This window comes from Crocodylus porosus, unplaced genomic scaffold (assembly GCF_001723895.1).
Source record: "Crocodylus porosus isolate Cpor-Errol unplaced genomic scaffold, CroPor_comp1, whole genome shotgun sequence".
NCBI lineage: Eukaryota > Metazoa > Chordata > Crocodylia > Crocodylidae > Crocodylus > Crocodylus porosus.
The window spans coordinates 14886699-14912352 of NW_017728925.1; the positions used below are offsets into that span (position 1 = coordinate 14886699).

The following is a 25654-nucleotide window of genomic DNA, read 5'->3' on the forward strand; positions in this document are numbered from 1 at the left end:
GACCCCCAGTTGGGTGTGCGCGGGTTTGTAGTCTGACCCCCAGTTGGGTGTGCGCGGGTTTGTAGTCTGACCCCCAGTTGGGTGTGCGCGGGTTTGTAGTCTGACCCCCAGTTGGGTGTGTGCAGGTTTTGCAGTCCGACCCCGGGTTGGGTGTGTGCAGATTTGCTACCTTAGAGGAAGGGCACGGTAAGGGCACGTTCCCTGCAGGCTGGGCTGGGCTGGCTGTCCCCTGGCCAGCCTGCAACCGTGCTGTGATGCCCCTCTTAGCTGGCCCTCCTGTTACGTAACCTGTTAGGCACCAGTCTCCTGCACAGAAATAGTGGGGGTGAAGGCAAGTCTGGAGGTCCCCCCCGCCAGCGCTACAGGGTCCCCTTCCCAGAGCTGAGGCACTCGCATGCCTCCAATCGATAGTCATTACTGGCTGGAAAATGCATCGGAGAAGTTGCGAGTATATTTCAGCCGGGTCTCATTGCTCCACTTCCTTCCCCTGAAAGGAGACTATAGATTCTGCTCTTACCTATTGGAATTGGCTGAGGATCACACTCCTACTTACTTCCCTGAACAGGAAGGCATTGACAGCTCGCACCTCCCGGCTGCAAGCTTCTGTCTCCATAAAGGATGTAGCATGTTACAGCTCCACTGTTTCAAGATGAAAAGTATTGAAGGCAGCACGTCTTTGCCCTGGGAGTGAAGTGGGTAGTTTCTGCCACATTGCCAGAACAGGATTGACCCAATATCATTTGGACCGCTTTACAGAATCTCTCTGTGTGTGCCCCTGCGTCTGTGTCTCGGCTCGGCTGTTTGCAAGGTTATAGAAAATATATTTAATCGATCAAAACAGCATTCCCCCCCCACCCCACCCCCACCCCTTGCCTGGGGATGCTGCTTTTTTCCAAGTGATCAGAGACGAGGCTCTGATTAAATAATGCATCGTACAAAATGTTGTGTGATCAAAGGGAATGGAGATCACCGGTGCTTTTGGGGCAGAACAGGGCTGGAAAATGAGCGTAGTTCGGTTGCTGGCTTCCCTTTCCATCGGTGCATTATGGAAGCCCTGCTGGAGAGGCTGGTTACATCCGCAAGGCTGCCTCCCTCCTTAGCTGGCTGGCTTTCACAGGCAATGAGTCTGGGATTCCCCTTCCATGGATTTGCTGAACCCTTCCCAAAATATTGCAGTGCTGGCGAGGAGCCCGTCAGGGCTGGTTGGGGCTTGGGGCTAGGGGGTGAAAATGCAAGGGGACTTTTACTGTTCCAGGCTAATTTTCCTGTTTCAGGATCTTGGAGAGCTCTGCAGATGTCCATTGATTACAGCTTAGCTCCAAGGAGGCTGTAAACTCCCTCTTAGCTCGGGATGCACTTCATTCTCGGCGTGTCAAGGAGGAATTGAGTGCATCTTATTCATCAGCTCTCGCCCAGCCACCGTGTGCTTCAGGGCTCGCTCAACTAGTGTGTTGCAGCAGGCTAACCAGACCCTACTACCCTGATTTTCTCTGCTACATACCATCCCCCGGTCTCCCCTGCCCCATCCCTATTCACCTGCTTTGGCAATTGCTCTCTGTTTCATACCACCAGGCACAGAGCTCCTATGTCCCAAATCCATATCTTTGCATTGTAAATGCTTTCTGTCTTCTCCTGCTAGCTGGGCGTTCAGAGAAACCTCTCCTCTTTCTTCCATGAGATACATATCCATAGCTCATTTGCACTAAAATAGGGTCCATGCCTGTTTTTCTCGTGTACCATCTCCCCATGCTCTGGCTATCCCTTTGCAAGTCCCCCTGCTTTACTTAACCCCCTTTTCTGTGTGTCAATTAGGTGTTGCCTACCAACCCAGAGGAAAGCTGGCAGGTATACAGCTCTGCCCAAGACAGCGAGGGACGTTGTATATGCACAGTGGTGGCACCCCAACAGACGATGTGCTCACGTGATGCTAGGACAAAGCAGCTGAGGCAGCTATTAGAAAAGGTAACAGCCTGGAGTCCAATATGGAAGGGCCAGAGGGGCGGGGGTGGGTCTTAACTGAGTGAAGACCGGGGGTAACATGCAGAAAATCTGGACTCAATTCTTGACTCTCTTGCAAGACTTTGGGCAAGTCTTTCTGTGTCTCATTTCCTCACTGGGCAAATGGGGATAATCGTTCCTCCCAGGTCTGAGGGTAAATTCATTCATGGCTATACGGTGTCTAGACAGCTTGGTAATGAAGGATGTGGGTATATGCCGAGATCTTGCAGAAGCTGCTATGAAATGTGATCAGGACCTGCATGATTCAGTGGGAAGGAGGTGGGGGGAAGAGATGTCTGCAGTTGACCCTAATAACATTGTTTTTCATTAATTTAACACAAGTATTTTCAAAGGCTGAATTTCAGAAAGACAAGAGGGGACTAGAATTGAAAATGAAGCCTGTGCACTTTGGCTTGTATTGGTACTTGAAAGGTTGAATAAAACAGCACAAGTCATCAACATCAAATGATGAAATGATGGTTGGTGGTTTTCTTTTTAACACTGACACCCGTTTGATTAGTTTTTAATAGTCCGCCATCCAGCAAGATCAAAAGAATCTCATTAAGGACCCATCCTGCTAACAGGAAATTTTCTGGGTAATAGGTTCTATTGAGGATACTCTGTTCCTTGGGAAATGGTGTCATTTTATGTTTTTTTGGGTTGGATTTTTGGTTTTTGGTGGGTTTTTTTAACGCAAGCGGACTCTTGTGTTGGGTATGTCATTATCCTTTATGTCTAAACACTGTGCCAGCATGCTATGTACATGACAAAATAATTTTTATCCTGATGTTTAGAGAAAATTGATGCATTAGTCACTCATAATGATTACAAACCTACACTTAAAAGATTTGAATCTCTATGAGTATATTAATGGAGAAATGAGCAAGCTGGCCCTTAAAATTTTCCCAGTGCGAGTAGCACGAGTTTCTAAAAATAATCACAGAGGCTTTTTTTTTTCCCCTTAAGAAATAAGAACAGTTTGTCCAGTAGAGCAAACCTTGAGCTAAGAAGGAACAAGCATTGAGCTATCAGATTGCCCTGAGTTCAGAGATCCACCGGCTTCCTGGAGCTACTCACATGAGCAAAACAAGGCTCAATTAACCCCTACTGTAATGGGAAGAGTAGCTATGGGATTAAAGACGTGAGAGGCGGTCATTACCAAGAAAGACCGTGCTGAATTATCAGATGATCATTTTCTTTCTTGGATGACAAACAGTTGGGTGACTACCAGCGCATACAAAGAGGGAAGAATGATATTCGAAGCCTGTTAGCTAGAGCTAACATGTACACCAACCCGCAAGAGAAGTTATAAAGAAAAGGGCAAGTCCTAGTGGTTCACATGAAGCTCCAGATCTCAGAACTTGCTAAGCACTGTAACAAAATCCTCTTAGTGAAGTGCGACTGGGAGCACTTCTGGCAAACGTTTAACCACCCATAGAAGATTTGCAACTATTTTTGCGCCCCCCCTCTCCCCCCCCCATAAGACCAGCATTTTTAGTCCCTTAATTCTGTGATGAGAAAACTAGCATCTCCTTTTTTTTTTATTCCCAAAGAAACGTACCATGTTACAGGTACACTAGTGGTTCGATTCGATTTTCAAAGAAAGAAAGCACTATAACCTACTATTCACCTTTGGAGGGAGTAAGACATCCTCTGAACTGGTCGGGGCATCACCGTATTTATGCAAGTGAGAAATAGAAGGGATTTCTTCCTTCACAGAGTGCAGTACCTTGAATGCTGGGCTTTGTACACAGGTGTTGGCAATTCAGTGGAGGTTCAGGTTCAAAGCTGGTAAATGCTTCCCTGCTCTAAACGACGTGGATACTAACAGAAAAATAAAGATAGGGTCCAATGTAGTTAGCACCTTCCAAGGACCTCTTGGCGTTTAAAAAAGTGCAGGGTGGTACAAAAGCTAACACAGCCCAGCCCTGCATCGTTCCCTGTGGATAGACTAAGGGTAGAGGCTTGGGAGACTGCTATTGGTCTCATCCTTTGGCTGAAGGAACATTGGACTCGAAGGAAACTCCCCGGTCAAGCAGTTCAACTCCCTTGATATCACAGGCAAGTATATCAAATCCCAATAAGCCCTCTCTGATGCTTCTTGCTCTTCATCTTACAGCAAGGTGGGCTTGTTTACTCCCCACCATCCCTGGAGGGTCTTCAAGAACTGTGTCGCTCTGATGGTTAAACACTTTCTGATCTCCGTCTAAATGTATTCATGGGCACTTGTCCTGGTGACAGTGTTGTCCTTTAACTTAAATAGCTCTTCTTCATCCCTTGTGCTTGTGCTAGGGTATAATTTATGTTGCCCCAGTTTATTGCCAGGCTTTTATAGACTCCTTTCATAAGATTGGCCCTAAATATCATATCCCTGAGATCCTTCTTTTGCTGATGGGAAGAGTCCAGAGTGCCACCTCTTTCCTCTCATTGCTTGCAGATGTGGATGAGAGTCCTCATAATCTGTTGTCCTGATGCTCACCCAATTTGCCCCAATCTTTGCAAGCTATTGCGGTAGAGTCTCCTGCATTTATATCCAGAGATGAAGGGCTCAGCCCCCACATGAGTCAGATGGATTGTTTTTACCTAAGTGCTCTGCACCACAAAGGGCGTAGCCCACAGATCAGCAAGATCAGGATTTTGAATGTATGACCTAGCGTATGTGCCTTCCTAGAGCCACCAGGCCAAATTCTGCTCCCGGTTACCCTGGGAGAAATCGGGAATAACTCAATGTCAACGAGGTTGGCATAACCAGTAGAAGAATCTGAAGCACGATTTATTAATTTTCCATTTCCCCAAGTTAAAATAAATTGTTTTCCCCGTGACAACCATCAGCTTGTCCATCCCATTCAGTTTCTGGAACATTAATTTCTGTGCACACTTGGACTAGGTGTATTGCCAGCTTGTGGGTAGAAACAGTCATTTTAGCTGAGGTTCTTCAGGGTAACTTTGAAACCTAACAAGGAAACTTGGGTGAAATTAAAGAGTTAATGTCTTTAGCCTCAGTCCATTGAAGCCCACAAGCGCACGTTTAACTTGAAACTCATGGGGCATCTCAGGGAAGCCAAGTCATGTGCTTTAAGTGCTTTGCTGAATCAAAGCCTTCATATGGTAATCAGATAAAACAAAGAGATCGTTAAATGATAAAGTGTGCTTTATTTTTGAAGATCCAGAATCAAAGACATTGATTTTTTTAAAAATGCCTCTCCATGAATGATTCTTAAAACAAAAAAATTCAACCCCTATTAGCAGTGACTGAAAAGGATTTGCACTTTCCATCAAGCTCATTGCTGAAATAGCTTTCTTTACCGTATGTTACCACATTAGCACCCTGTCCTCATTTGCCTGCATTAATTTGTGCAGCGTTGGGTTTTTAATTGGAACAAATGCTGGCTAAATTCATCTGCGCAATGCTGTGGACTCCTAAACTTAATCCCAGTTCTGTTTGGTTAATGTATAAAGTGGCTCTGTTATGCGGATACGGATTAATTCAAGAAAGGATTGGTTGACTCAGCAGGATAAGGATACCCAGCAAGGGGAATGAGAGTAGACAAACCACCCTCTTCCTCCTCAGTCTAGGAGGAGGTCCTCAAATTCCTTCCCATCCAGTGAGGGGAAATGATTGCCTTACTCCTCATTGCCAGCACCATGGGCTGTTGACCTCTCTTTCTCATCCACCCCACTCAAGGCAGCTCATGTGAAGGGCTTGTCTTGGGTGGTGACACAACTGGTTGCTGATGCAGGGACAGAGGTAGATGGATGTAGGAGGTGACAGAGCCTGAAATTCTTCCTTTTTGAACACTGAGCCCAGGGTCATGATTTACTGGCCCTTATTTTGTTCATCCCAGTTGGACAAGATACTTCTCCTTCTAAGTCCCACACCATCGAACCCCAATGTGTAGGTTCTCCATAATAATTTGAATAAATCCTTATCGTATTTTCCCTGTCATCAAATGCTGATGAAATGAAGCTCCAATCATTACAAAAAACATGCACAGATATCAGGATGTCTTGCTGGGCTGTCCCCAACAAAGCTCAAGAGGTGTTCGGAGGTCCTGCTGGGGATCACAATTATTTCCGCAGTCCTAGCTGAAGATGAGCTTCAATGGCTTGGAGACGTTCAGGGGAGGAAATGCTGGCTCTGGGGACTGTTGAAATGGTCCAGTGTTTCCTCATTCCATGAGCCACTGAATGTGAAATTGGGAGCTAGCTGTGGCATCATTTGGAGAACTTCATGGAATTTATTTGCAACATGAAGTCACAGCAGAGAGAGCAATATTGCCTTAAGGTTTGGGTTGTGATTAGCTTCTCGTTGGTAATGGGATCTGGACATGACTCAGTTCAGAAAGGCATTACTTCAAGTGCAAGAGCAGTCCAAAGTGTTGTCAATGGACTTATCATTATGAATATGTTTGCATCATGCTGAGGCCTAGAAGCTGCACCATAGACCAGGTCCCTGTTAGGCGACTGTGTAGACACAGCCTGAAAAGACTGTCCTTGCCCCAACAGCATACAAAGTACTCATGCATAAGGATGAAATACATAAACTAAGGCTATGCTTCAGTGCTTTGCTGAGCAAGAGCTATACTTAACAACGGTAGCGTTGAAAAGGTGTGTTGGGGGGGATATTTTAATAAATCAGGTGATAGCTCCTCTTTAAAACCAGGTCATTTTGATTATCTGTTTGCTTTCTTCTTTGCACCTTGTTCAGTCCCAGCGACCTTTGTCCTTTAATCCCAACAGCTGGTGCTCTCACCACAGGTGCAGGTGAATGATTACAGCATATGAAAGTTGAGATTCCAAGGGCCAAATTGTATTTCCCCTTCACACACCCAAGTGGCACTTACATCACTGTGTAACAGCAGCTTTTGGCACATAAATCACTAAGGGTGTTGGTGGTAGATCATGTTGATTCCAATAATAAAAGTTCTTGAAATGGTGACCATTACAATCAGAAACCTCAGATTCATGAATGCATTATTTACTAGTTTATCCGCCTTTGCTTGCCAGTCAATGTATTTTTAGTGACGGATGATATTGCAAATAATAAAACAAAGACCAGGCTATTTGGCTATTGAGGTTTTACTAGCTGGATTTGAAAGTTTGCACTTAGGCAATCAATGAATACCTCTTATGTACATGAAGGAATGGTGATTTATACCTGAATAGAAATGCCATTCTTAGGCAAATAGGCTTCTGTTTAACAAATAGTCTTTCCTCCTGCAAAAGCAGGCATTGCGTGCAGATTCAGCCTATCAAAGAGGCCATTAAGACTAATGCATTTTATTCTTGACTACAATCCTTATTTGCATTTATGATTGTTGGATTATTTTCTAGAGCACGGCAGAATAAATGTTTATGAAACCAATTTGCTGTGTTTTGGAGCACGTGGCCATAATACTATCAGATGCTGTTGATTAACTGGTAAATAATGCATATGCTGATTACTCTTTAGCTTTGTTGACTAAGTGGGAAAAGGTCAAAATTTTGTATCATAAGGGAAACGATGCTGCTTGGCTTTTCTGAAAGCTTTTTAGTCCCCCCCCCCCCCCTATAAACATGTTGCCTTTTTTTGACAGGTGCAAAACATGTCTCAGTCAATAGAGGTGTTGGACAGGCGGACCCAGAGAGACCTGCAATATGTTGAGAAGATGGAAAACCAGATGAGGGGGTTGGAAACAAAGTTCAAGCAAGTGGAAGAAAGCCACAAGCAGCACCTGGCAAGACAGTTTAAGGTATGTACATCTTCCAACCTGCTAATGAGATTACAGAATCTGTCTCTCTTCCACATTGTAGTATGGGCTAAACTATCAGAAGTGAATACAAGTCTCCCAGTTTAGATCAATAAACCTAATGCAGGTTGTCACATTAGAGAGGGTTCGAGGCTTCCTGAACTGTGGGCCTTAGCCAAAAACTCTCATCCAGATTGCCTCAATAGTTTCAGACTTGCTATGAACTGAATTTCCATGCATGGACTGCATACAAGGGGTTTCCATTCATGCTTTGCAGAGGGGTCTTCTTACATGTGCCTACTGGTCACGGAAATATAGCACAAAGAGAAAAAGGAACGTGGGGAAACAGTGTGTATGTTGCTAATTTTTTTTAGAACTAGCCCAATATTCTCACCTTAAAGAACTTGAGTCAAACAGGCAGCAAATATCTTTCATAGTTGTCAGAGTGGGCAAGGATTCAGGATGAAATCCTGACCCCACTGAAGTTTTTGGGAAAACTCCTGCTGAGTTCAGTGGGGTCATGGATTGGGCCTGTTTTTCTTCTGAAACAGCCCTGGGTTCAAGCATTGCTATCACATAGTCCTGCATTCCTTGTGCCATTTAAATGGTATACTTTCCTCTTCTGCTCCTTTTGAGAGATTATAGCAAGCCCCAAACCAAGGCTGAATTTGGCTAAACTGTTTCACTTCCTTTAATCTGTCACATTTTACATCAGTGGAAGCAAATGGCAAAAACATATTCAGTCGCAGACTAATGATTTTGGCATGCAGGGGCGAGGTTGGTTTGATGTGAACTATATATGGTTGGTCCAGATGCCCCAACTGACAGAACTTGAGAGAGTGCCCTTTTAACTAGTTCCCATTACAGTCAACGGCAAAACTCTCAGGGACTCTGGTGGGAGTAAACTGGCCCAGCCAATACAGTTTGTCCACTTTTTATTTCATTTCATTTTAATTTTTAATTTTGAAATGCTGGGCAAGTTTTGAAATGCAACCCTCAGAAATTGGGGGGGGTGGGGAGGAACTGTCCAAAGCAACTCTCATGAAACTTTCCCTCTTGTTTTTAACCAAATCGGGAGCTGGTTGAAATCCTTTAACTTGCCAATTTTCATTGAAGCGCTGAATGAATTAAAAATGAATAAAAAGAAAAGATTGATATGAATGTTCTGGAAAATTTCTACCAGCCCCCTCTTCCCACAGCCACTACTTCTCAGTGGGCGTGCCTACAAGTTCATTAATGCGCTTTTGCTAATGTGCATTAAATTTAGTATCTCCGGGCGCCTATACACAAGTGTGGAGGCTGTTCCAATGTGCAGCGTGTTGGAGTAGACTTAGTTAATCGAGTCTGCTGGAGGATGGCAATCACTGTGCTCCAGCAGCCTCCTGTGTCTCATGTATCAGTGTCCCCAGGCTTAAAAATGGCAGCGGGGGCACTTGAACTAAAGCTCGTCAAATGAGCTTTAGTTCAAGTGCCCCTGCCACCATTTCTAAGCATGGGGACACTGATACACAAGACACAGTGGCGCTTTAATTAGAGCAGCTTCGAGTGCCATTCTAATTAAACTCCCCCCATCCCCCCGCGCTACTGGAGCATGTGTAAAAGTGCCCTGCATTGTAAGCCGCCTTAGCCTATTTAATGTGCATTAGTGAAAGCACATAGTTTTTAGTGAAGCTTTAATGCACATTAAAATAATCTAATCCACATTAGGGTGCACGTGTAGATGTGTACAGTTACCTTTGGTCTCTAAACTGAATTCCACTGCTTAAATTTAAGTATAGAGCTTAAACTCCTCTGGCAGTCTTCTGATTTAACAATTTGCTACATTTGTCCTCCCACATTTTGGAGGACAAATTTTAAAAAGCATAAAATGCAGGCTGAAAAGCTTGCTGATCTAAAATAGAACGCAGTAGAAAACAGCAAAAATTAACCCACATGGGCTAGATTTTGATCGCATTCACATCCCTGTGAATCCAGAGTTACTCACCAGGGCATGTGGATACTATAACCCTGGACATTGTAAAAAAGATTTTAAAATAAGCCAGTCCAGAACTGGGTTTTCATGGGTTTAACTGCGATCAGAAGCTGGCCTACCATACAGTGCTTCACGAATGGTAGGTGCATGCTTATTTATTGGTGTTGTCGTCTAATGGAGCGAAGCACTGCCAACAAAATGCTGTGTACTACATCTTGAAACACAGCCTTCCATTTCAGAAAAATGATAAAATGTGAGCGTAGAGAAAGAGTGGCTGCATTTCTGCAGAATTATTTTTTTATTCATATTTTTTTTTTTTAGCATGCTTAAATAACATTAAGGAATTTTTGTATAATTTGCTGCTAGGGCATCATTTGAACTAATGGTCACAGCATTTTGTTTCTGCTAACTCCAACATTAAAATGTGAGTGGTTTGGGATTGTGCTTTTTTTTTTTTATTATTATTATTACCATAATAGTATTTGTTTATGAATGGATATCTATGTAAGGCAGGTTAGTGAGCTAGCTCCTCAACAGTATTTCATTTTCTTGCTTACAGGGCTAACTTAAAAGAAAGTTTTTTCAATGCTGCAGTGACTGAAGAAGCAGTTCACTCCCATGTAACCATGAAAAGAGGGCCACAGAGCATTTTGCACCATGCATTTTATTTTTGATTATTTTCCAAATTAGCACCATATCTCACTAAGGAACCTTGAACCACAGCTGAGATCTTCCTTTGCATGCAACTGTAGATGCATTTCATGACTAATTTGAAACCCTTGTCAATGCATATATATATAATTTTCTTCTTTTTGGAAAGAAAAAAAAAGAACTCTTTGTGTATGTGATCTGAAGCATGTAACCCTAAGATGTTGCATTCTAAAAATGACAAATAAAGGCCTTTCCCAAATATGTTGGTGTTCTGCAGACTGTTTTAATATGTTCTTTCTAATGCACCATTTGGACCAAAAAATAATAATGCTAAAAATAATAATAATAATTGTGGGATATGAACATGGCACTCACGTAGAAAGCAGCCAGGTCAAGACAGAGTGTTGCAGATTTTTGCACGCATAGCACTGAACCAAGCTTATTTTAACCTTGCAGGCAATAAAAGCGAAAATGGAGGAACTTAGGCCTTTGATACCAGTGCTGGAAGAGTACAAAGCCGATGCAAAATTGGTATTGCAGTTTAAAGAGGAGGTCCAGAATCTGACGTCAGTTCTAAACGAACTCCAGGAGGAGATTGGCGCCTATGACTACGAAGAGCTTCAGAACAGAGTGTCAAATCTTGAAGAAAGGCTCCGTGCATGCATGCAAAAATTAGGTAGGCTCAGAACAATATGGCGGCACTGGCAAAACACCAGCAATGTAAAGTGCATATCACACCTGGAGATAGTGCTTATAAGCTGGACATCTCCTTGTGCCTTCCCTGGCTATAACAAATGAGCTCATCCAGCAGGTTCTTACCCAGCAAACACTTACGCCATATGTCACTTTACTCCTGCAAGGCGTCCTTAATGGGACAGGCTCATGTGGCTGCATACGCCGTAAGTGCTTGCAGAATTGGACCCTGAGTCTAAATCTGAGACTCTGCAAGGTTAGCATAAATGGACAGTGAAATATGGTAAATACACAGACTATTTTATGTCATCCACAGCTGACACACGTGCTCCATTCAGCTCATATATCAGTGCCCAATCTTCCTGCTCCCTGGATTTAGGACAGTCCGTGGTTTCTTTGCATAACATTTTAAGTAATGTGTATGCAGGGGATGATTTTTTTTTTTTCCATCTAGCAACTAATGGGTTAGAAAAAAATATTTCCTGGCCATGATTTGCTTGTGTTTGTGTATATATAAAATGAAAAACAACTCCTCACTTCCTTTTAGCGAAAGAGTAGAAGCCCTTCCGTTAGGCCAAGTAACTAGAAAGGGAAATCTAAAGAGACCAGGTCATTACGTCTGGTATTCATTGACCAACCCCCTACAGAAATCAGTGGCTCTTTTCTACAGCATTACTGTAAAAGAGGTGAGGGTCTGGCCCAGAGTTGAGGATAATCATGTAGGTACAAGGGGTTTCTGAACCCTCTTTCTTGTTGCAAGGATTTTTCCCCACGTTTGTTGACCAAGCTGTATCGTGATTTAATTTCCACTTACATTATTGACTTTCTTGTTAAGCAATTTAAATAATCTAAACACATTAACTGCTCTGCAGTCTATTTCGGTAGCACATATGAAATTATGCTCTCAGGTAACTTGGAGAAGGATCGGATCTCATCGCTGTATTGTGTGTGACAAGGTAACATTTTGTTTCTCTGTTGTCTCTGACCGTGGGGTGCTTTCTGCTTGTTTTCGGGGGGGGGTTCACCTTTTTTATGGAAGCTTTCCTCCCCATGTAGACATTGATTATCATAACTGGTTGAGGCTTTTCCTCGTTACCCTTCAGTCAATGTATGCATTAAAAGCCCAGGAAGGGAACAATGGCTGAAGAAGTACCCAGGTGACTTAAAAGCATGTGTCCTAGGGGCTGTCAGTGGGGGTGCTAGGTGCCCAAATATTTATGTCCTTCTTGATAACAGGTGTTCAAATCACTTTTACTGAAATCGTTAGAGAAATTGGTGGAGAGGAAATGTTGAGTTTAGAAGGGGCTTAGCTGGTGCATAGTGGCTGGAGCTGTGGTTGGAGCTAGGTTAAGTGGCATCAGTTCAGTGCTGACCCCCGATTTTTAAAACCAGTGGTATCCTGAAAACTGAACCTGCTCCTAAAACACTTTTCAACCTAAATGTTTTATGTATGGAAAAAAAACATACAGTTGCTTTACTGTTTGCCTTATGGTGATGTCTGGAGGTCTTGACTGAGGTTGGGGCTGTATATGTACACAGCAAGGAACGGCATTTGCCCCCAGGATCTTACCAAAGCTTGGATGGATAAAAGGCATGAGGAAGGAAGTGGCATTGTCCCTATTTTGTAGGTGGGCACAGACAGGTTGATTGGGACAAGGTAAGTGGGGGAGTCGGTGGCAGAACCAGGAACTGAGCCTACATCTCCAGAGGTCTAGTCGACTGGTTTAGGCACGAAGCTGTGCTTTTCTGGAGACGAAGCAATCTTTACTTCTTGCCCTTTGAAGGAAGAGATGAGGTGTCATTCGAGGAAACAATACATAGAAGTGATCTATTTTTCTTCCCATGGTAGAAAGCCTCTCTCCAGACCTAATACCTTTGACTGCCTCTCCTGTTTTCATCCTGTCTCGAGGAATAAGAGCCCTTTTTCTCTCCCCCTCCTACTGCCAGCTCTTTCCTGACCTTTCATCCCTTTAGCTGTAGGAACCAAAGAGAGGGTATCTTCGTTTTCTTTCTGCTGTAGTATTTTTTCCTATCGCAGCTGTTTCTGCAAGTGGGCTGCCAGTATTCAAACTCAAAGCTAGTGTAAAAATGCCCTACTTCTCAGCAGGTGGTAAATTTTCCAGTTGCTAGAGATGGGGTGACTGTAAAAAGATTAATGGAAAGACTGGAAACATCCCATATAAACCATGCAAGTAACTGGTAAAGAATAATGCTTTGATCAAAATTGCTCTCTTTTTCTGTTGGTGAAAACAGACCGCGATGCCCCCAGACGTACTCACGACCTCAATGGATGTATTGTTTATGTTGCGTTTTAGTACATAGCGTGACTGATTCTCGTTCCCTTTGTGGACCCGGTCATCAATATTCGAGCTAGGAATGTGGCTGTCTAGTTGTGGTTGGCCCGAACGGCCATGTGATATTGTTTGTCTTCCCAGATGGGATGAGTGGATGTAAACGCTTCTTGGCAAGGAGGCTTGCAAATACGATTTTGCAAGAAACGCCCACGTGCAGCTTTGTTATTCGCTTTCTGTTAAAGTCAAAATGGTCATTCTTGGGTACATAACATTAGGTCATTACTGTGCATTATTCAGGCACCAAAGCATGAGTGGCCTACGTTGCAAAAGTGCATAGGCCAGGTGACTCAGTGGGAGATGCAAGTGTTAGGACCTTTATATAAAACCATTCATGTTCATTGTTCAGCTGTCTGATGTGGTTGGAGGAACCTGATTTTTAAATAGGCTCATCAACAAGTATAGATTGGCAGGGCCCTGTTGGCTTCAGAGGCACTGTGCCTATATCCCAGCCCTGAGAATCTGGCAGTCGCTAAACTGTTTGCAGGAGGGGGATGCGACCACCGGTGAGATGATTCCCCTCTCTAGCCCCCGTCCCCAGGAGAGCAACGGTAATAGCTGGCAAAGAAACATTTGTGAAGCCTCTTATGATAAGTAGGTCCTTATTTTCCCTGAAAGCCTCAACCGAGTCTATTGAGGCTGCAGCAGCATATTCACACCATCCCCTGTGAAGCGATGGGTCACAGGGGACGACTTTGAAGGAGGCTGTGGAAAAGCCGTTTTTGAACATGCTTCTTCAGCACTATAAAGCTCTGGAGATAAATCATCTCCGACAGGGATGATGTAGCATGGACCAGAGGAAGGAGGCTGGATCCTCAGCTTCACTGACTTCAGCAGAGCCGGGGGGGGACTGACACTGGGAACCCAAGGTGACTCCGTCAGATGTAGGGGGACTAAGTGACTTTCTTTGCAATGTGAGGGAAGAACCGGGAAGCTCCAGAGCCATCAAGCATCTTCCAGAGCTAGGGCTTCCCAAAGCTGAGGGCCTGAGTTCAGGAGAAAAGATAACATTTGCTCTTGCTGACCACCTATTGCACCTTCCATTGCACTGAATCAGGGATTGCAATGTAGTCTGGCCCTTAGGAATAAGCAGGCCATGCTGCTTATTAGGTCTATACAGTTGGGCTAAGAAAGCATTTGTTTGGGTATAGTCCCCCTCCTTGTCTATAGCCCCTGCCCCACTATGTCACATCAGGTGTATGCCATCATTACTCCACTGATTTCATGTGCCATCTCCAAGCTGGTTATGTCTCAGTAGTGGCTGAAGTGATGCCTGAATGTACATTTTAATTTATAAATATTTTGGCAATTTGTGATGGGCTAGATCATCCAGGCAAGGGTTAAGGGCTGTCTCATGACTCAGCTAGGCATTTAAGGGAAAGGTGTGGCTTTTGGGGAGGTGAGCTGAAGATAAGGGGTTGAGAAGATGGGGTGGGAGAGGATGGGTTGGGGAATGTATTTTTAGGGCAGGTGAGGGGGATTGCATTATTTGTGGTGGTATTCCTAAGCTTTTTACTTGACCCATCTACCACCTCAAAGCCTGTTGCAGATTTTGGTATGGCATTGGTGGCTTCCTAGGCTGGTAAGAAAACCTACCAGTTCATAGGATCCTTTGGGATGAAAAAATCCTGTAAAAGTAGGACAAGGTAAATCACACAGACAGTTCTGTGCAAAGAGTCCTTGGTGTCTTAGATGGGTTTGCTTTGGCCCATATTCACTCCCTTGTGCATTGGTGGTGAACTTCATTGCAGTTGAGTTGCACTGGCTCGGGTTTGCAGGGAAGGGAATTTCACAACTGAATAAGCAAGCAGGGTAAAAAGAGACTTTAAAATGTGTGCATGCAGGCATTTGCCCCAGAAATGCTCCCTTGTGGCCCACCTGCAGTTAGGTCTCATGGATCAAGTTTCTAACACTCCTCCCCACTGCAGAGAGTGTGAAAATAGAGATTGTGATGGATTAGGTTCAGGTAACACATTCACAGGTACTCCATCAGCACAAAATGAGGCCAGAGTTACTGAATGAGTTGCTAGGAGTTATTTGCTCAGCTCTACAAATGCTACTTAGCTGTATCTGAACCCTAGGGAAGGATCATAGCTATCCCTTTTTGGGAAGGGGAGGTACAAATAAAGCCCTCCTTTAAAGAGCTTGCAACCTGGATGGTAGCTGCAGTACAGCTTTATTAAGACTCTACCAAACACCTGATCTATGCTGACTGCCAGCTTGAATGCACTAGATAGAGACATCTGACCTTGATTCACAAAACCCTTCCTATTTCCTGCTTAACACCATTTTCTTCTCCCATGCTGCCCTAAAGCACCATCATGCAGCAATGCCTTTTGCTTTAGACAGGGTTCCTTTCCCTCTCAATTTTTTGGTTTCCTAAGCTTTATTGAAGGATCGATGCTGAGAACATTTCCTGACCCCGGGGGGGGGAGGGTGTATGTAACATATATATATAAAACAAATCAATAGTGGCAGATTCAGTTTGTTGTTCTGTTTACATTTTTAAAGATCACAATTTATGTGGGGATTTTAAGGTTTCCATTAATGTTCCTAAGTGATCTCTTGCAGCAGTCAAGAGAATATCACTTAGAGTTGCTCCTTGAACTGGAGGGTGAGCCTGACATAGCAACTGCTTTTAGCTGGTTTAGGTTTCTCCCCCCCCACCCATGCTTTCCCTTTTAGCATTGATTGATGCTCCCTTTAAAGGGGATAAAGTAGAATATGCACAACCCCACATGCAATGGGATTCAATGCAGAGCAGAGCACTGGTCTCAGGATGAAAAAAAAGAAGAAGATACAGCTGAGGTGCAATTTAGGGCAAGGCAGAAAAAGGGAGTGCAGTCCCTTACCCTCCCTGCACACACAAACTCCCAGCCAGACCAGCTGCAAGTTGATTAGTGATCACTCAGGTGAGAGGGCTCCCAGCCAGGAGACTAAGGCAAAATCAGTTCAGAGCTGTTTTAGTTGCTAAACAGAAGCCAGTTTCCATGCTCACCTTATCATGGCAAAGGAAGAGGGCAGCTCTAACTGCTTGTGTGCTAAAGGCATTTGTGTTGGAAGTGGGTGGAGAGAGTGTACAGTCTTGCTGAAGTTGACCTATCCTATTTCCAGGTATGTCAAGATTTTAGGTTTACAGGCTCACATCCAAAGTCTGACTGGCTTTTTGGTGGGGTGGTCTTGAGATATCCCATGATCACTCTCTGGCTCAGTGAGGCCTAGCTGGTATCTTGCCACCTCTTCCAGGCCCTTGGCCTCTAGTAGACCATGCTGGGTGAATGCACATTGCTGCCTCCAAGCAGAGGTGAGCAGCACACTGCGTAGTGTTCACTGCAGGATCTGAGTACTTCTGTGCTCACTGTCTACACCTCCGCACCCTCAGCTACTGTATCCAGGAAATGTCACCCTTCAGGATACGAATGAAACGATTTCCAGTCCCTACTATGGGACTCATGATACCCTGGTGTGCATGGGAGGGCCCGGGGGAGATCCTACCCCTAGGAGATGGGCAGGGCTGTAACTTGGTTGGCATTAGTACAGCCAAGCAGAATCACTGGGTGTATAAGCTAGCTCATAGCAAGTGATCCGTGTTACAAACCTAGACAAGGGAGCTGTTGTTGAGGACTAAGTGGAGGTAAGCCCTAGTCTTCCCATGCAGAGACATTGCTAATGGAAGGGCTCCTTTTAGACATGAGAGTGATATTTCATCCCCTGAGAAACCCTTCAGATCAACCTTAAACCATGATTTGTTGAGTCAGGTTGGTGGTCAAAGGCATGAACCTGGAAGCGTTCCTGTAAAGCGAACGGCTGCAGGAACCCAAAAACATTGGAGTAGCCATAATCAGTCCAAACTGGAATAAATCCAGGCCACGCTGCGTGTGAGGTTATATTTCTTTCTCAGACCTTTTGTCTTCCCCGTTTCAAGGAATTGCTAGTGGAGGCCAAATCAAGTCCTCCTTATGGTAATTTCAGTAGCCTGTGAAGGTCTGACCTACTGTTGTTTAAGCTCCATAAATGGCTCCCTGAGAGAGCTGGGTTGTCTGGGGCTATTCAGGTTTAATCAAATATTGTGATACGCAGTCCAAAAGACATCAGTGCGAATGCAGAGAAGCATAAACATAACGATGATGGGGTCCTGAACATACAATGCTGCTGGTGCTTATTTATTTATTAGCTGCATTAGGGCCCAGTTGGCCAAGATGCTCTATGAATATTTCAGATCCCTGATATTCAGCTGCTTGGAGCCCAGCAGGGCTGAACGTGCTATGTAGGCAAACACTCAGCATCTTGTATAACTGATCTCCTCCCTTGGATCGTTATGACACAGCTGTTCGGCACGCCAAAGAGAAGTCCCCTTAAACGAGGGGCTTAGCAAAGCGGTAGAGGAGAGGCCGTGTTGGATAGTGGTGAAAGGCAGCCAGGAAGTAGACAAGAGGCTGTAGCAGTACGAATTATAAGTGATTGCTTTAGTATTTCTTTATAGTGGAAGGGACATTGAAGAATCCTATTGTGTGAAGTGCTAAACTTGCACTCTTGAGGGCATTTCTGTGCTTAGGGAGAAGGCACCCAACAGTGGAGGAAGTCCTTGCCCCTCTCTCCCCTCTCTTCCATAGAAACACCTCCTGGTTTCTATCCAACACTTGCAAGCACAGATTACGTTCAGCAAGCTGATGTCTCACTCGGCGTCGACTGTTGTCCTGCGAGACGGATGGATGTCAACTACTACAAGCGCAGAGCAAAAACAGCAAAAAAAAAACCAAAAAAAAAAAAAGGCTTGTTGCATAATGAATGTAGCACGCGTCTCCACCAGAATGAACAAAAGGCATTTAAATCCTCCCATATAATGCCAGGATTGTAGCTGTGCATCCAGACCAATAACACCTAATGACAGATGTTGTCTTAACTGAAGTGAAGCCTTGACAATTTAGCTCCAGGATCCCGTTTAGACATTGTCCATTTGTACCTGAGGCACATGACGCATTTAAGCCATGAAAGAAATACGTTGCCCTGGAATAAGAGATGCCCTAGTGCCCCACTGGGAAGCTGTTATAAATGTGCCTCCAGCTAAATGTGTAGTGAGCTGTAGCCTAGCTAGTTGCAAACAACACCAGTTTACGCTTATCAGCTTTTTTTTTTTTAATCAATGGGTTTTATACAACTCTTCTCTCCAGGGAAATAGAAAGGAAGAGATAAAGCAACAGCAATGTAGTGGTCTGATACAGGAAGGGAGCGTTTGCAAGATCTACGATTAGAGAAATGCCGGCTTGCGCGGGGAAATTTGCTAGAGATTATGTGCTTATTAGCTTAACTCTTTGCATTCTTCTGCCTCGGCGGTGGGTGGGAAGTTTCTAGCCTAACAGACAGGCAGGAGGGGAAACTATGTTCTCATTTAAGGGGGCGTTGGATTTTTTTTAAGGTGCTTTTTTAGCTGGATGGGTGTTAGGCTCGCTGGATGTGCTCAGTCTCATTCCTCTCCCACCTCTGCTGGGGGGTGAGGTGATACAGGGTGCCTTCAATAACGATAAACTGGGGGTGCCCTTGTCTCTGTTATTATCTTCTTCACTGAGTGCTCGGTAGCTGTGGGGCCCGAATGGATAGGATTTGTGGCCCCTTTGGTTCAACAGTTGCCTGTGAATGCAGGGGGCTGGGCATGATAGCCCAAGAGGCCTCTTCCAGTCTTGTGTTCTGCCTCAAAAATGTTGTATTGTCCTGGCTTTTTCCCCGTGGGCATTATGGTGTTGTGTTTTTTTCCCTAAATAGCAAGTCATTAAGCAGCACTCAGTAGTTACGGGGCTAGCGTTTCTAGTAGCCAGGTCAGGACAATACCACTGTCTTCCCTCCAGTGATTGACCTCCTACTCTTCATCTGGGCATTGCACTGCCCTGCTTTGTCTCCACCATGCTTCTGGGTCCGAATGGCTGCTGTGCATTTGTTATCCTGGGGTAAGGATGCAGCCTTTTGTGTCTGTGAAGACGTAGCCAAGGAGGAAGAGTGAGGGAGGTGGGAAAAGGATGGTGTGGGCTGTGTCAGCGTAGCTATTCCCACACCCATGCTGCTCGTTTGAGTTCAGGTGATGGAGAGGCGGAGGGTGGTATTTAATGCAGTTCCCCACCAGTTTACTTTATTAAGAAAAACTTCAAGTTCATTCACACGGGCTTCAGAGAGTCCCAGGGGTAAAAGGTGCAGCCCTTACCTCCCAAGCCAAGAGAAGTGGGAGGAAGAAAGCTCAAACAACTTTGCCCCATCTTGGTGCCTGCTTTGTACAAGGGGCTCTCTTGAAATTTAGCTAACCTTTGTGACCAGTCTGTTAAAAACTGCCTTGAATTTCCATAAATGTGGCCTAAGCCTCTCCCATCTTTGACTAGCATCTCTCTTCTGTCAGAGCTTAGGAGTGGGTCTGGAGACAGCGGCATTATCATTGCAATCCCCAGTGTCTCTGCTGAGAAGGGTGTCTTTTCCTAGCCAGAACAAGGGCTTTTTTAGGGTGCTTTTATCCGCGTAAAGAGGCTGAAATCAAGTCAAACATCTTGCTCCACGTTTGTATCCTTGGGAATATCTTGTGTTGGGGAGATATCCCTAATATCTTTTAGGGAATATCTAAGGAGGCAGCAGTGGCTACATAGACTGCACTAAGGAGCAGTTCGTGCACAGAACAGATATCCCAGAAACTGTAGACATCTACTCTAATAATGGGCCTGATCCTGATCTGATGAAAACCAGAACAGCGCTATTTATTAATTATTACTATTACTCTTTGAGGAACTGCAGGCAACTCCCATCTATAGACCCAGGCCCAGATTACTGCGCTTGACTCACCAGGGGCTTTCTACTGCAATGCAGGTTCAACTCAAGCTTCAAAATCTGTTGAGAAAAAGCAAATGCTTGAATTCATTATTCAGCCTTTCCCCTTTCAGTTAAAGCACCTGAGATTCGAAACACCTGAAGATAAGAGCCAGGGGACGGACTCGAAAGCTCAATGGGAACCACACCTTCCATATTCCCTTCTCCTGGCTTCTCGCCAGGATGCTATTGCACGAGCTGCTTTGCACGACTGCAGGATGGCTCCCGTGGCAGCCGTCCGTTCAGCTTCAGCGTGCACTTCTTTCTGCTGCATCTTACTTTGTCTTCCCATTTGTCATTGTTGTGTGCACATATGCTAAAATGCTGGGATTTCAACAGACCGGAGTGGCAGCATTACCGAAACTTCTGGGTATTAGTGTAAATATAAATTGCCATCTGGCCAAGCTCTGATGCTAAGAATGTAGCACTGCAGACATGTGAATTGTGAGGAGGAGGACACGGTTTTAAGTCTGCGTAGGGAAGCATGGCAGGGGCTGGTGGATGCAAGGAACAGAAGCAGGAAGCAGAACAGGCATTAGGGCTGGGCTTTTGAGCATGACGTAGGCGTTTAAGGACGCAGGTGTATGTCTCGCTGGATTTTCAGAAATGGTGACATGCTAATTCCCATTCAGTGGGTTTAAGCGATTTTTTTTTTTTTTTTCCTTTGGAAAATCCCCCCCAGGGTGACTAAGCGTGTGGTTAAACACCTCTCTCTTAAGGCATCCTTAAAAACCTGGCCCACAGACTGTAAGTCCAACCGGTGCATGTTCAGATTGGCAACATCTCTGTGCTGGCAAACTTGCAAGTTCAAGCAAGGAAAATGGCCTTGTGGTTGTAACACGAGGCAAGGAATTGAGAGGCATGGAGACGATTCCTGGCTTCCCACAGGCTCCTTGCATGACCTTGGACAAGTCACTTAGGTCCTGATTAGGGCACTGGACCCCCACTACTGAAGTCAAGGGGAGCCGATTGGGAGTGCAACCCCACCAGACCTCGTGCCTGTCTTCTCACTGTATTTCAAGTCCCCATCTATAAAAAAACAAAAAAAACCTGTTAATTCCCAAGCTCTCAGGGATATGCCTCCTCAGATATGGTGATGGTGAGCACCAGAGAGGATAGAAGACATGTACCGATGCATGTATTTTGCTGGGGGAGAATGATTTATGTAGATATAGTTCATAGATCTCCACCCTCTCTTCCTTGGAAAAAGGCTTGATTTGGAAATAGGCAGCTGCCTTCCCTCTCTGCTCCCATCGGCTCTAGCAGCTCTATTATAGCAAAAATGAGCAGTAGTTATTCAGCTAATTTCTCCACCTGGCTGCTTGACCCTGGCCAGCTCTGCTCCTCATTTGCTATTCTGCAGCAGGGCCGTTTTCAGGAAAGCTTGTTTTCTTGGGGGAAACATGATAAGGAAAATTGTTATTAAGAGGAATGACAACACACATGGGCATCTGACCGTTGTTTTGGGTCTAATTGTCTTTAATTCAATTAAAACGGAGCTGCCCATCAGTTGGAGAGAGGTGATGCCACATCAACATGAGCGAGTCTCAGTGCCATTGTTGGTGTTGCTCCTCAGAGCTCCTGGGTCCTTCTCAACATGGTTTCTGCAGTAAATACAAGCGCATGCAAGACCCCAGTTGCTCCTTCAATGCCTTGCTCACCAACATTGCACTATTTTACAGCTTGTGGAAAACTGACGGGAATAAGCGACCCAATCACGATAAAAACCTCGGGATCAAGGTTCGGCTCATGGATGACAGACCCTCTAGCTCCAGAAGGTGAAAACAAGGTAAGGCTGTCATCTCCACCCTCTGCTTCCCACCACATGCTTGTTATGTCTGATGTTACTCTCTGAAGCCCTGGCTAGTCCTCCAGGGCAATGTCCAGTGGAGACGATGGAAAGAGATAATGTCTCCCTGAGCTTTACTGGCCATGCCAGCACTGCAGGCCTATCTGCACCGCACCGATTACACGCACAAGGTCCTCTCCTAGCATGTGCTGGACTGTGTGTCTGGATCATATCGGGGCAGGTTCCTCTTTGGCTGGTCCCCCAGCAAGGTGCTAGAGGGGGTTTAGCCCAGGTATCAGAGAAGGCATGCACGGTAACATTCCCGCAAGCTGTGCGTCTCTGTATTTCTGTAGGCGGTTGTTCTGCTTCCAGCAAGGAAGGTTTGCTTATTTATTCCTTTAGTCGTTTTGAGGTTTTTTTCCTGCAAATTTTATTGCATGTGAAAATGGTCCAGATTGGCACACCCCTGTGCTGGGAGTCCTGTTTGTCCAGCGTTGCTGTGTGGTCTTTGGTAGAGACGGATCAGACATCTGACCACTGATGCTTCATCTCCAATGTAGAGGCGTGGTTCCCAAGCGGGGAGGGGAGAGGTTATTTTCCATGGTTTATTCAATCCTGGTCCTCTCTACTGAGAATGTCAAACAAGTATGCCGGTTAGCGCCGCTTGTCGCAGCATTGTTAGTGATGAGGATGCTTGGGCACTAGCAATGGGCTTGAGACCCATCAAACTCATTCTCTGCAGCCGTAAGTTTCTTTATTAACCTATAAAGCACCTTTGTAGAGGGCTCGGCGGAGCCATAAATTTTATTTCAGGCTGGATACCTGAATGCAAACTTGCAGGCGTGTTACAAGCACAAAAGCACTCTAGGACTTCTCAGCGGGAGCTTTGATTTAAAATCCATTTGCTGTTTGTTTTGATGATTTTGAATTTCTGTTTAGCTAGTTAATGGCAAGAGCCAACTCTGTAGTGCTTGGGTGAAAATTGACATTCCTTTAAATAAAAGGGTGGGGGAAAAAATCCCTCCTTATCTGAGTCGCCCTCATTTTCTAATGTGTGGCAAGCAAATATATGACCTCCACGCAAGTGATGGAAGGGAGGACCCAATATCTGGTTTATGCTTCCAGTCTAGGTTTGGTTTTCATTTGGGGGGAAATGGTTGACCTGTGCATTGATGTATAATGATGACTGAAGACCCCAGCTGAAGAGAATCAGGCCCGCTGTTACTAACCAAGGGAAGAAGATGTTTGACAAGTCCTATTAATTTCTATTATCTTGCTGCCTACGCCGCCGATGATGTCATTTGGCCAACCCGTGTCTCTCGTCCCCTTCCTTCCTCCACCTTCAATTTTGTGAAGAATTAACGGGCTGCATCAAGAGAGGTTTCTGGTTTGCCTGGGTCTTTTCTATTCAGACCATTCAATTTCGATTCCAAGGAGGCAGGAGGCCAGCCACTCGCTGAAAATCAATCTAGGCTTCCCATGACTGATGGAATGGAAAATATCTCAAGGCTTTTGCCGAGGGCTTTCTAAGAGGCAAAGCAAACAATGGTCCAAAACAACAACAACAAAAAGCTTGGCTAAATGGAAATCCGCTGTTATTAATGCAGCAGTTAAAAGCAGAGCGGGGGGAACAGGCAGAGCGAAAACAAGGAGTGAGAGCCAACTCATTGGCCGGTTGGCGTTTTGGTTGGGTTTTGCGGCTGACCGTGGGCTGATGATCCTTCCAGGGGATGCCAAAGCTGGCCTCGTTTCAGAGACGTTTCCTTGCTCTACACCCAGGCAACAGGCAGATGGTCTGTCTCTCCCTCTCTCCAACAACTCCAGACCCTTTCCTGCTGCCCACACAAGCTCCTTAGTTGCCATACCCCCGAGAGTTTGAGTCAGCCTTGAAATCCAGAGTTTTCACGGACGGGAATTCATTTCGGTCCCAGGCACCCATGTTACAAGCATCACTGGGACCAACCTTAGGACGTGACGAGAGAGACTGCCGAATAGGACAGGACCTTCATCGGTTAATGGTCTCCTGTCACGGCATAAACATCAAGGTGAAGCTGCAAGGTGTATTTAAAGCTGGAGACGGTGAGCCTGTGACGCTATGTTCTTGTACCATATAATCAACACAGATTTAATCGCTTGATCTGATCTGGGGATGTGTGCCGTGGAAGGACAGTATCTCGCTGCTCTTTATTCACCTGCTCTTAGGCTCTGAGAACAGGCCTGTTTTATTTTGTGGCCCGCCTGGGTCCCGCTAATGCTAAAATGTGCTGGCATTTTTTTCAAATTTGCAGCCTATGACTTGCCAGGTCGACTCGAAGTGGCTTGTGAGCCTGCAATCAGTAAGTGGATGGGATGATGCAGGATCCATGTTGCGTTGAGTATCACGTCTTTAACCTCCTGGACACCATAACTGTGGAGCAGGATTAGCACTTTCTGCCCACGTCACTTCTCCTTTCGCTCCCAGGTGAATGCAGCCTTCGCTGCATGGGCTATCATTTGAGATGTTCACCCAGCCCACGGACACGAGGGGAGTTCCTCCTGTTTCTCATTACCATGCAAGGAGAATCAGGCCTTTTACCTTTCCCATCACTTGCCTGATCCCCACCTGAGGGCCTTCTGCTCCTCCTAGCAACTTCTCAAAGTTATTGGTCTTAAATAACTTCTTCAATAGCTGTTGCAGGTAATTTTCCCCAGCAGGTATTTTTTCAGCATAATTAGCAGAGGGACAAGGTTTTTCTGTGGACTGCAGTGCAAAATTGATAAATTTAAATATATCTAGAAATAAATATAAATTGAGAAATGCATAACGTATAGCTACAGAATGATCTAAAACAGCTTCACCATCCAGTAGTAAGTGAGATCTTAAGGCATTTGTTCTGTTGTAGTAACCTAACTTGGAAACAGAAGCGAGTCATTTGAACTGATACCGACTTGCCAATACATTTTCTTGATAGTGAGCAATTGCCTTCATATTTTTCTCCATGCTAAATTATTGGAGGTCCATACAGCAGATGATACGTGTGTGCGCATGTGCGCACACAAATGCATGCACACACATATGCATGTGCCCACACACACATGCACAATAATTATGTATATAGTTTACAATTGATTCAATTTAAAGCCTATAAACATGCAAAAATCGTGTATATAGTTTACAGTTGATTTAATTTAAAGCCTATAAATCTGAGAATTCAAGGGTTGTGTGGCACAGTGTGAATCTGATAACAAGTGGTGGCTGAACTGTAGGTCAGATCTGGATTATGCCACGAAGTATAATGAGTTTTTGGTGTGCTGCTTCTGCCCTGGTCCCTAAATGGTCAGTTGTTTCTCTCCAATGTAAAATCATTGAACACAATAGGGGATGACTGGGAGTACCGGGAGAAGCCCACCAATGAAGCGGCAGGTGGATTTAAGTCTGGGGGAGAGATGTACGGGCGAAGCCACGTGTGGGAGAAGCCTCCTTAAAGTCCGCTTGCACTGTGTCTGGCATGAGGCAATGCTACCTACCAATCTCTCGATCTCTCATTTGCCAGAGGATGAAATCTCATCAGATCCAGCCACTTCCAAATGCTAGCATTAGCAAGTGTTTTTGCTTTTGCTTTTACAGTTAAAAAACGCCGACAGAGTTTGG

General features: G+C 45.0%; 1 protein-coding gene across 1 annotated transcript in view; it reads left to right on the top strand.

The window, feature by feature from the left end:
- The window catches only part of OLFM1 (olfactomedin 1), a 29980-nt gene that overhangs the window by 776 nt on the left and 3550 nt on the right, over positions 1 to 25654 (top strand). Inside the window, exons 2-5 of the mRNA XM_019540914.1 lie at positions 1813 to 1962; positions 7575 to 7730; positions 10807 to 11026; positions 21917 to 22023. Coding sequence (XP_019396459.1) covers positions 1813 to 1962; positions 7575 to 7730; positions 10807 to 11026; positions 21917 to 22023 — 633 coding nt within the window. The remainder of the gene's footprint in view (positions 1 to 1812; positions 1963 to 7574; positions 7731 to 10806; positions 11027 to 21916; positions 22024 to 25654) is intronic.